Consider the following 12,099-nt stretch of genomic DNA (forward strand, 5'->3'; position numbering starts at 1 on the left):
CTCCATGGCCCCTTGCCAACCACTTGCCAGGGCATACTTTGGGAACCGCTCCTTTAGACACACTGATGAGAGCAGGGTAATGTATTTCTACTGGAAAATAAACATATCTCTAATGAAAACCTGGTGCACCATCATTTAGTTCCTTTTTTTTGTTTTTTCTTTCCTTTAGTGAAAATTAGGGCTTTTGTCCTGTCAGACCCAAGACTTTCCCAATGGTTGCCATGCCAGCCCATCAGCTTTATTTCTCAAGCATAAAGAGAGCCTGGAAAACTTAAACAAACAGTCAGAAAGCAATAGAAAGCCCCCAGAAAGATAGAAGACATTTGGCTGTGAGTTTCTCCTCTCTCTTCTCTTCTCTTCTCTTCTCTTCTCTTCTCTTCTCTTCTCTTCTCTTCTCTTCTCTTCTCTTCTCTTCTCTTCTCTTCTCTTCTCTTCTCTTCTCTTCTCTTCTCTTCTCTTCTCTTCTCTTCTCTTCTCTTCTCTTCTCTTCTCTTCTCTTCTCTTCTCTTCTCTTCTCTTCTCTTCTCTTCTCTTCTCTTCTCTTCTCTTCTCTTCTCTTCTTCTCTTCTCTTCTCTTCCATTTTTAGATTTCCAAGCATGGGCTTCCTGCAGTCCTGCACAGGGCAGAAGGCTTTTCAGCAGTTTAAGGTCTGCATTTGAAGCTTTTGTGACTAGAACTGAAGGGGTAGGAACAACTTGGTAACAAAGAATATTTTATTCTGTCTCTTTATCTCTGGCATTTGAGTTATATTAGTGCTACCTGAAACAAACTAGAAGATGAAACACATTGTCAGCTGAATAAATGTATTGCCAAGACAGTACCACTGGTGTTTTTACTTCTACTAGGAATTTACTTGCTTGTGGAGCCTTCCAGTGAAAACAGAGTAGGCATTGCTTAAGTTTCAAATGTGAAATAAAAATGCCTTTTTTTTTTTTTTTTTTTTTTTTTACAAAAATGTTCAGGTCTGCTTTAGATGACAAAAAGATGCCAAGTAAGGGAAAGAGGCAAAAATAAGTAGTTTGAGACCATTTTATCCTCCAGAAGGTGCCCTTAACATCACGTCTTTCTTTTTATAAGGAATTATTTTGATAAGGCTTTTCTGTATGTGATATGTAGCCTTTCCAACTTTAAATCCTTTAATTAAGGGCTAGATTGTGAGCTGGGCTGTGTGCCCACAGAGAGCAGCGAGAAGGAACATATATGAATGGATAGCACCACTCAGCCCGCCAGCCTGCACACACGGCCATAAATAGGATTGTGCCCCAGCATCTCGAGTCACAAAAGGAGGAGAACGGGAAGGGGCTGGAAAAGCAGCCTTTGGATATTATGGTGGACAGAATAAGCCTTCAGTGTCCTGTCTAGGGGCTTGTCATCATTTTTCCACCTTGAAAAGTTAAGATGTTCTTCTACCCCTTCTGCAGTGCTAGCTGGGGCAGGAACTGGCTGCTTGGGAAGGCAGGCTCTTCCTGGGGTCTCTCCCCTGCCCTGGGACGTGCCAGGCAACACTTTCCCTGGATCTTGCCTCTCCGAAAGGGGAAACTTTTCCCAGCCCACCCCCGAGAGCCTCTCCTCTCCCCAGGGGGACTTGTCGAAGTGACGTGATTGTGCCCAGAGTAAAGCCATCTTCGCCTGGTGTGGGATGATTAAGAAGCATGTTTATAAAGTCCAGGAGACAGCTGAAGGAATTAAGTTACTTGAGTGCTTTGGGATCCTTCAGGATGAAAAATGCTGTATACATGTCGGATTTTATTATTACAATTACAGGCAGATGTTAATCCCCTCACCGGGATTTACTAACACAGCAGTGCCAACAGCACTACATCTCGCTGAGTAATTGCCCCATTCCTGACTCTTGGGTGTCTCTTCCCTGAGCTGCTTCTCGTTACTGTGTTTGCTTTAATTCTGACACTGCGAAGAGCCCCGCGTTTTCCCACCCGGCAGCGAGTGAACGCAGAGCACACATCTGCCTGCACATCCAGGCTGACTTCGCTTCAACTGCTGCAGGAGGATTGGATTCGGGGAATGAGTAATGAGAACGCTATACTGATAATATTCTCTATCAAGGGCTAATGATACCGATCCCTTTTGCAAATTGTTTTGGGTGCTCATGATAAAAGAAGGGGTGAAAAGGGTTTTTTTTTGTTACTGTAATTGCAGAATCTCTGCGTGTGTGATCCAAATGAGCGAAGAAAGGCTACGAGTTCAGCAAACCAAGCCAGGCTCATGACAGCAAGGGAAGAAAGGCTGAGTACATTTAAACCGTGTGCTTTAATCCCACATACTGCGAACAACCCAGACACCCTGGGACCAAGCTCCTGAGCCAGCACATGGCAGCTTCGTCTCGTGATGGCCAGGGGCTGCTCTGACTTTACGCAGACTTAGGGCTGGATCTTTGACCTGTCCATTTTGGGGGCTGGATCTTTGACCTGTCCATTTTGGGGGTCTTGCTTTCTTTTCTTGCCTGATCCCAACATTTGGCATTTCTAGGATGACAAAGAGATGTGACCCTAGGAGAACTGCGCCCTTGATTAGTTTGCTGCGTGCACCCAGCTCGCTGGGTGCTCCTGGCTGGCTGTGGCTGCAGCCTTTTGTTTTTTTGGGTGGGTGATGAGCACAGCATGGTGAGAAATTGGCACGGCGATCTGCTGCTACCCTCCACGCCCTGCCCTGGCCCCAGTGGGTAGCTGGTTATCTCATGCCTTTGGGAGGGAGTGACTGGCATGGGCAGGAATGTTCTTACACACTGTCGGCCTAGAGGAACCAGCTGTGTGTCCAATTTCTGGACATGGTTCAAGAGTGAGCTCAGCGCCGAGCAATGTGGAGGTAAAGGAGGTAAGAAGGCTTTGGGTTTTCGCTCTGTTGATGCACACCAGGCTCCCACCCTCCACGCCTCGAAGGCTGCGGGTCCGGATCTCTCCGCGAGCTTTAGCTCCGTTCCCCCAGCCCCACGCTGCAGAGCGAAGCGAGAGCCTCTGATGTGACCCGGCTCGCTCCCACGTCGCGTGGCGCTGCGGGACGCAGGGCAGAGGGGCCGGCAGGCAGGGATGCTCCCGGGCCGGCTGCGAGCTGCCCGGCAGAGGGTGCCGAGATAGCGGCGCCGCAGCGCGGCCGGCTGCACCCCGCAGCAAAGAGGCGATGCCCGGCCCCAGGGCCTGCCCCGGGGGGGCTGCGGGGACGCTTCGGTTGCTGCGGGCCGGCTTCGGCGGCTCCTCGGACTCCCGCGGCGGGGCTGCGGCTGGCAGAGCCCGGCCACCGGCGGCCGCACCGGTGCCGGCGAGGGGAGAGGGGGGGTGGCAGCGACCCGGTCCCGGCTCCCGCGGGCGGGGGGCGCGGGGCCTCGTGCGGGACCGGGGCGGCGGGGCCGGGGCGGGGCGGGGCGGGCGGGGGGCGGCGGGTGCCGGTGCCGCGGCGAAAGTGACAGCGGGGGCGGAGCGGCCGCGAGCCGGGCGCGTATTTAACTTGGGCTGCGGGCGGCGCGCGGCAGTGCGCGGCGGGCGGGCAGCGGCGCGGAGCGGGGCAGCACGGCACCGAGCGGCACCGAGCGGCACCGAGCGGAGCGGGGCCGAGCCGAGCTGAACTGAACCGAGCCGAACCCAACCGGAGCGGACAGGACCCCTCCGGGCTCCGCGGAACCGCGCCGCGCCGGGCCGGGCGCCGGAGCTGCCCCGCGGCTGGATGCGCTGAGCAGCGCGGGGCCGAGCGGGCCCCCGGAGCGGGGCGGCAGCATGGGCCGCCGGGGGTGCTGAGCGCCGCCCGTTGTCGCCGAGGAGCCGCCGGGGACCGCGCCGGGAGCCGGGGCGCGCCGCCTCGCCTCGCCTCGCCGCGCCGCTGCCGGGGAGCCCCCCGCCGAGGATGCCCCGGGGGGCCGCGGGCCGCCCCAGCCGCCCGCTATGAGGAGGAGCCCGGCCGGGCCGGGGGCGCTGCCGCCGCCGCCGCCGCCCGCCGCCGCCTGAGCCCCGCGCCCCGGCGGTGCCCGCGCAGGCGGCGCGGCGCAGGGGCCGCCCGAGCGGGCCGCGCCGCCGTGACCCTCCTCCCCGCCCCCTCGGCCGGCTCGCCCGGCTATAAAGGAGGGTTTTATTCTCGGGCTCCGGTCTCACGCCAAACCCTGTCACACCGTCTAGACAAGCTGTCGTGGGGCTCAGCCCAGCTGTCACCATGGCGATGGAGACGAGTCCGCTGTGAATTTTGGGGGGGAGAGCGCGAGCGAGCGAGAGCGGCGGCGAAGGAGGAGGAGGAGGAGGAGGAGGAGGAGGAGGAGGAGGAGGAAGGCTCGGCTGCCGCCGTGCCCTGCCCCGCCGCCGCCCGCGGGGGAGGCACGGACCCCCCGGCGCTCTCGGCCGCGGCTGGAGCCGGCCCGGCGGGGAGCCCCGGGGAGCCAGCGGCCGCGCAGCGAGCCTCAGATGCGTCTGTCACACAACCCCGGCCGAGCTATTTAAAGTAACGGGCCTCGCCGGACTTTGTCTCTGCCTATTTATGAGTCCCCGGGAGCCGGCAGGCGCCGCCGGGCAGCGCTAGGAGCCGAGCCCGCAGCGCCGAGCCCCGCGGGGGAAGCCAGCGCCGAGCCGGGGCGGCGGGGCCGGCCGCCGGGCCGGGCCGGGCCCGCCCGGAGCATGACGGCGATCGGGGCGCTCCTGCTCTGCTCCTGCCTGGGGTTGCTGCGGCCGGGCGGCGGGCAGCCCTTCCTGCGGCTGCGACCCTCGCCCAGCGACAACCTGCCCGTCAAAGACATCGTGGAGCACCCGGACCCCGAGTACGACCCCAAGGAGCAGGACCTGGACGAGAGGACTCTGCGCAAGAAGCTGGGCAGCCATTTCGACCCCGGCTTCATGGCCGTGGCCGTGCCGGGCCCCGCCAACGCCTCGGGCGCCGAAGCGGCGGCGGCGGCGGGGCGGGCGCGGGGGGCGCTGCCCGCGGAGCTGCGGCGGCTGGAGCTGGGCGCACCGCCCCACGGGCCGCGCCTGCGGGTGGGCAAGAAGGCGAGGCGAAAGGTGCTGCAGTGGCTCTGGGCGTACACCTACTGCCCCGTGCTCTACACCTGGAAGGACCTGGGGGTGCGCTTCTGGCCGCGCTACATCAAGGAGGGCAACTGCTTCGCCGAGAAGTCCTGCTCGCTGCCCGAGGGCATGTTCTGCAAGCCCGTCAAGTCGGTCACCAAGACCTTCCTGCGCTGGCACTGCCAGGGTTGGTCCAGCCAGAAGTACTGCACCTGGATCCCCGTGCAGTACCCGCTCATCTCCGAGTGCAAGTGCTCCTGCTAGCCGCCGGCCCGGCACGGCTCGGCACGGCTCGGCACGGCACGGCCCCGCCGCCCGGGCGCCGGCCCCGCCGCCTCCCTCGGCCCCTTGCACTGGTTTCTTTTTTCGTTTGGATGTTTCGTGGTTATTTTTTTTTTTTTTTTTTTTTTTTTTGCCGCCCCCCCCCCCCCCCCCTCCTCCCCTCCTGGGCGCCCGGGGAGGGGAAAGAGGGAAGGGGGTGGGGGGGGGGGGTGGGGAGGAACCGTTTTTTTTTTGACTTATTTTAATGTTATTTTATTTGAAAGGGGGAAAAGCGAACCCAGGAACTGCAGGGCAGGCCAAAGGCACAGTAAAGCACTACAATCAGATGTCTATTTTTATACGTATATAGCCTTCTAACAAAAGGGAAAAAAAAAATAAAAAATAATAAAAAAAATACCAGTCGTGTAAATAGAGAGATTTTAAAGGAAAGGGGGAAAATTGCAGCTGTTTTTTATTATTATTATAATTATTATTGTTATTATTATTATTTTAAAAACATAGGACCACATTTTAAACCTGTCCCCACAGAACCTGAGCGCTTCCCTGCTGAAGGGAAGGGCAGAAATTTCCTGTAAAGATGATTTTAACAAAAGGAAAAGGAGGGGGAAAGAAAAAAGAAAAAAAAAAGAATGAAAGAAAGAACGGCAGCATCCCTGAAGACAGTTGTTCCTCTGTGCTGTATTTTTTTTTCCATCTTCTTCAAACCTTGTCACTGGTGTTTCAACTAATTCGCCAAGCTCTCTAGGTTTTTTTTTTTTTTTTAAGTGTATAACAATTAATTAAGGAGGAAATTTTAAAGAAAAGTACAAATCTATGAAAGAGTGGATTCGTTTTGTTGTGTGGGAATACATATAGTCATGTAGAGATGTTAAAGGAAATTTTCTGTGTACAGTTTATTTATTTTTAATGTTTGTGTATAGGAAAAAAAAAAAAAAAGAAGCTAGAGATTATGCCAGAAACTATTGGAAATGTTTACTTGAATATTCCTTTAAAAAAACATATCAATGTAAATATGAGCTATCACTGATCAAAACATTTTTAGCAATAAACTCTATCTTTGAAGAAAAACCTCGCGCTGCGGCCGGCTCGGTGGGAGCCCAGCGGAGTCGGGCTCTTGCTGGGAGCAGGTGATGAGCACGGGGCCACGGCCGGGCCACGCTGACGCCGAGCAGCGAGAGGCCACGGGGCTGCTGGAGCTGCTCCGGGCTGCATCTCCCAGGGACCCCGCTCTGGGTCCTTTTTGCCTCGGTAAGCTGGCAGAGCGAGAAAAGCCAGGAAAGAAGCGGTTCATAACGTGCACAGGAGCTGCGGTGCCCCCAGACAAGAGGCACCATCCCAAGTCCTTGGGAGATCCCCGCTCTGTGTCGCCTGCCCTGGCTCCCCGCGTGCTCCACGGCTCACGGATCCAGCTCTCCCGCTGGCGGAAGAAATGGGAGAGGCTCCCGGCCCGGCCACCAAAGCGGCTGACGCAGCTCCGTGGCCCCCTGCTTTAGGACGAACGCCCCTCCCGGCTGCAGCCCCCCGGCACAGCAGGGAAGGATGGAGACGAGTCCCGTTGCCTGCTGCGACGGAGCCACGGGGTGGCAGGGCGCAGGGCTCGGGAGGAAACACCCATCCTGCCAGGGTGCTGCGTGCCACCAGCGCTTGGCCCCGCTCTCCTTTGGGAGCTCCCGGTGCCCCGTGCCGCCCTGGCAGCTGGGACGGCGCGGCAAGGCCGGCGGGGAGGAGGCCGGCACCGCTCCGGGCGCTCCGGCCGCAGGGAGATCTGTCGCAGGCCTTGGAGCGGGGCCCTGACACCCTGCCAGGCGTCTCCCTGAGTGCTCCGCGTGGGCTGTCGGTGGCGAGAGGAAGGTCGGGCCGTTCTCTCCGGTGTCTGAAATGTGCCCAGCATCCCCCCCCCCCACTCCTCCTCCAGGAACAAATCTCCGCCAAGGACCTCCCGGTGCAGGTCCCTTTGGTGAGCCTGTCTGGGGCTGGTGAGGCCTGGGAGGTCGCACACAGAAGGAGAGAGGGAACAGGGAGAGGGAGAGGGTTTATCTAACGGGCAGAGGTGCTGGTTGGAGGCAAGAGGGGCACGGACACCCAGAAGCTGATGTCCCCATAGAGCTGGCACTGGGGACAGGCTGGCCTTCCCGCCTGGCTGTCCGCAAGCGAGCGGGGAAGGGGGGATGCGGAGGGCAGGGTGGAAGGGAGACCTCGCGACAGCAATGTGCAAAACATCAGGGGCATTTGGGAGAGGAAGGGGAAAGCTCATTTTGCAAGAGGAACAACATCTGTGGTGTGGGGGCCGAACATCTGTAGGAGGGAGCATGGGGGGAGGGCATTCTGGGAAAATATTTCTGACATAATCCCAACAGTATCTGGTGTGTTGGGATTTGGTTACAAATGGCCCTCTAACGTCTTTGTGCGTTTTGTTCTGCTGGTTCCAGGGGCACACAGAGACCCCTGCTTTGTGCTAACCTGGGAAATAAACCATTCGCTGGACTCAATGGCTGAGTTCAGTTGTGTGGGGAAAAGGGGGGGGGGTGGGGGGGTGGGAGCGGGGAAGGAGAGATTTGTGTGAACTCCAGAGAAAACCAGCCTGAAAGCCTCCGTGCCATGTGCTGGCGGGAGGAGGGGGCCGCCTGCATCCCTGGGGAACGTGCGGTGGTCCCGCTCGAGACAACAGCCTGTCTGGGGGCGGAAGCCAGAGCGCCGAGCGCCCGAGGTGCTTGGCACCCTCTGCAAGCCAGCGGGGGGGCACGGGCCACCGGGGGGCACGGGCTGGCTCACCCAGAGCCGCCGTGGTGCCAGGGCACCCGGCGCCCTCGTGCCGCTGCGCCGCCTGCTCGGCTGCCCGGGGAGGCGATGAGTCGGACGTGCGATGGCTGGGCCGTGGGCGTGATGGCTTTGCCCCGTCTGCCGAGCCTCAAAGGAGCGAAAGACAAAGGGGAATGAGCCTGGCCCTTTGGTGCGGTTGCTTCATTGTCTCCCCAAGCTGCTTGTGATTAAGGGACAGGCTGGAGGGGAGAGAGGGGCAGAGCGGGCCTCCGTGAGACCCGAGATGCGGTGGGTGCCAGCTCTGCAGACGTGGGTCTTTCCCCCCGCGCTTTGGGGTGGTGGCCCTGGAGACGGGCCTGGAGCGCCGGGGCTGGGCGGCGTCCTGTAGGTTGGGTCACGCTTGTCATCGCGTTGGCAAGAGACGTGCACGCCCGTGGCCACACACGTGCAGGCGCGATCACGCCTGCTGCCGGGTGCCCAGCTGGTCCCTCCAATCACCCGGCTCCTCAGGAACCCGCAGGGTGATGCTGTCCTTGCCCCGGGAAGCTGCTTGCTTTGCAGTCCGTCCCCTTTCTCTGCTCCACGTGGCGTGTCTACCTCCAGACCCGCCGTCCCTGCTGGCTGCTCCCCCACACGATTTCCCACTCCCCTGCTCGGGCAGGGGCTGCATTCACGAGCACAGAGCACAATTTCAAAGGGCATTTGCAGTAGCAGCGACCATGGGGCGGCATTTGGGAGGTTCAGCAGCTCACGGCTTAACCCTGTCTTCCTTTGGGCAGGGCAGGGCACGTGGCAGAGGAGGCTCCATGGGTCCCGGCAGCTGTCCCAGGCATGCATCCACCACCACGGCAGGGCAGCACAGGCAGCTTTTCCCTGCACGGCCAGCAGCGGCTGAACCTCACCCACTGCAGCACCACGGGGCTGCGCCAGGCAGCTCCTGTGGTTGGATCACCTTTGGATCTTTCTCCCCTCGTAGTCCCCACCGAGGCCAGCTTGGAGCAGAGAGCCCGTCTTGGGTCTGCCAAGATTGCCATCACCATTTCCATGTGTCAAGGCCACTCTGCCACCAGGTGAGTGGCTTTTCCACTGCTTGAGCCTCAGGTTTAGATCACCCCAGCCACAGGCATAGATTTGTTTGCCATGTGAGAGAGTCAGAGCTTGGGACAGCTTCTGACGTTTGAATCCATGGCACAGAGGACTTTTCCTTCACCTTTCACATCCCGTTTGACTTTGGTACCAGCAGCAGATTAAATCTCTTTTCTCCACTACCAAAGTCTACTTCATCCCATGTTCCTGTGCCACCCTGCCCCTCTTTAGCTCTGGTCCACGCAGATCCTTCCCTAGCTGTGGCCAGTCTCTGGGAACACCGCTTCTGTCGGCACGCTGGCTCTGCCAGGCTGACCCAGATTCACAGGGCCAGAGCTTTCAGGCATCTAATGCCAACTCTTGAGATATCTGACTCAGGCCGGGTGATGATCTAAGCCTATCACTCATCGTTCCTAGAAAGGCAGGCAAGCGGTCTGCAGGGAATAACTGGCCTCCTCACGTTTTCAAGCTCAGGCTGAAGTGAGACTCTTCTCAGCGTGCATAACCATGCTTGTCTCCCCTCCTCTCCCCGTCTGGATGTTTGCTGCTGGTCACCTTTCCAGCCAGGCACGGCCACCAGCAGCTGCCAGGGAAGGACAGACTCCTGGCACACCTCCTCAGCCCACCGCAGGTCCCTGGCGAGCTGGGGCGAGCAGTGCTGGATGTAGGACCTGCTTCCTCCTGGCACCCCGGCCCTTTCTGCGTCCCCACGATGACAAACACAAGACATCACTGATGCTGTCGGTGTCATTCCTGGCAGGCTGGAGCACACGGGCGGACAGATGGCCTCATAGGGCAGGCAGCGGTGGGCTCTGGCCCTGCCATCTCCCCAGGGCTGCTGGCCGTGAGCATGCGGGGTCCACTCCTCCTGCACAAGGCCCACCGCAGGCTGCCTTCCTCCTCACTCCTCCACTCCTCCGTCGCACCCTGTGCTGCCACCTGCAGCAAACCCAACCACGTGCCCAGCTGCTCCTCAGCAGAGCTGGACATTGCCAACTCTACCAGAAAGTTAGCGAGAGGGCACGGGGGCTCTCAGGGGTTCTCAGGGGCTTCTCCAGAGGCATCAGACAACTGCCAGTTCATCTGCAAAAAACGCGCATGAGACTCTCTCCCCAGCACTGACTTGGAAACACAGGCTAAGAGCAGTGCCATCCGGGAGGCATGGCTGCTCCTCGGCATTCTCTGCTTGTTATTCTGCCTAAAAATGTCAGACATCCCGTCAAGAAGAAGAGACCCCACCACGTGGCGCCCGGGAGCCCAATCCGAGAGGCAGGGCGAGGGAGAGCAAATCACAACTAGCAGGGAGGAAGCGCCTGCACGCAGACCATTGGCTAAAATGGCTCTTTCAGGCAGACGGTGAATGAATCCATTCACAAAAAAAAAAAAAAAAAAAAAAAAAAAAAAAAAAAAAAAGCAAGGCCAGTTTGCAAACAGCAAAACAGCCTGCGTTATTTATTTATTTATTTATTTATTCGCGCTGGATGAGCCTGCCAGGGAGACACCCAAGCCCTGAAGCAGATGGTGTGGGATGTGGCTGGTGCAGCTGTGCCCAAGCTGTGCATAGGTGCAGGGGATTGGGGAAGGATGATTCTGGCTCTCTCAGCCTGCAGGCCACAAGTTCCCCCTGGAGAAGTGCCATACCCTGGCCAGAGGACCTCAGCCTCCTTCCAAGCTCCATGGAGAAGGGCACAGGCCTTAGAGGGCCAGGCACCATCAGAGAGCACTGCCAGGTGGAAGAGCTACCACCAAGGTGTTGTAGGAGACCTGCTCTCCAGTGTTACAAGGATGGCCTGAACAGGGAGGGGAGCCCACACGCTGAGAAAGACGATGGGACTCATGATGGGGAGGGCTCCTGCAGGGATCTGGAGGCTGGGCTGATGGATATCACGTCAGGCACCTACCACATCTGCAGCACTGGCCACCCCCGTTAGTTAGGGTCTGGACCTTCCTCCCCAGGGAATCCTAAAACCCACTAGGAAGTTTGCTGAATTCAGTGGGGAATAAATAAATAAATAAATAAATAAATAAAAATCTGCTGCCTTGGAAGCAGCCTCTGGGGAGTCCACATGAGGTAAAGGCTGCATCAATGCGCCAGAGCAGGCTCTGAGCCTGGCGTGGGGAAGGGAGAAGAGCGGTCCTGCAGGAGGGAGCTCCTTGTCACAGATGCTGCCTTATGCTGGGATGCCCTGTACAGGTGTTTTCGAGTCCGTGTGTTCCTCAGAGCATTGTGCAGGAGCCGTCAGACCCCTCGGAGGCTGCTGGTGTCCTCAGGCATTGCCTGGTTTGCTTCCACCCCATTAAGAGCCAGAAGATGCTCTCTCCAGGAGAGTGTCTCAAAGCACTGGCTCCGTTGATCTCCCTTCTTCAGACGAGGACCATATTTCACCCTGCAGCCGTTACCGAGCACCAGCCCGGCCTCGTTGTCCTGTTCTGCGACCACATTTTAGCACAGAGCCCCCTTCGCCTCCTCCCTTTCCCCCACAGCCAACCTCCCCCGGGGCCACCCCTCCGAGCCTCCGAGTGCCCCGGGGCCGGCTCCAGGTGCCCGGGGAAGCGGCGGAGCCAAGACCCACGACCCCCTTCGGGGCTCCCGGAGCTTCTCCACCCGCCCCGGGGCTCCGTGGGCCCGAGGAAGGACCCGGAGCGGGACCGGGCGAGGCGGGGACCGGGCAGGGCCCAGCCGGGGGTCGGCGCCGGGCGCTGCCGCAGGCGCCGTGTCCGGGGGCCGGGCGCCACCTGGCGGCCACGCCGGGCCCGGCGGCTCCGGGGCCCCGCTCCGGGGCTGCGGCCTGAGGGGTCCCGGGGGGTCCCGGGGGGTCCCGGGAGGTCCCAGGGGCTCCGATTCCAGCCCCGGGGGGCTCCGAGGGGAAGCAGCCCGCAGCCCCGGGGGGCTGGGGGAGCTGGGCACCCGCTCTCCTGATAGCCAGGGCACAGCCCAGCCTGGAGGGGAGAGGGTTTCCCCTGAGGGCTCTGTTT

The 12,099-nt window shown here is 59.3% G+C and overlaps 1 protein-coding gene across 1 annotated transcript; it reads left to right on the forward strand.

Moving 5' to 3' along the window:
• The first annotated feature begins 4,280 nt into the window (after nucleotides 1–4,280).
• LOC309884122 (noggin-2-like) lies at nucleotides 4,281–5,397 on the forward strand. The gene has a single exon (XM_082772819.1). It carries the CDS (start codon nucleotides 4,612–4,614, stop codon nucleotides 5,257–5,259), a length of 648 nt encoding a protein of 215 aa, XP_082628945.1. The 5' UTR covers nucleotides 4,281–4,611; the 3' UTR covers nucleotides 5,260–5,397.
• The last annotated feature ends 6,702 nt before the right edge of the window (nucleotides 5,398–12,099 follow it).

This window comes from Aythya marila (assembly GCF_965140915.1).
Source record: "Aythya marila genome assembly, chromosome: 15".
In the NCBI taxonomy this organism is placed as follows: domain Eukaryota; kingdom Metazoa; phylum Chordata; class Aves; order Anseriformes; family Anatidae; genus Aythya; species Aythya marila.

What these genes read in the sequence shown, in the direction of transcription:
- LOC309884122 (XM_082772819.1), top strand. Translation starts at nt 4,612, where the DNA reads ATGACGGCGATCGGGGCGCTCCTGCTCTGCTCCTGCCTGGGGTTGCTG.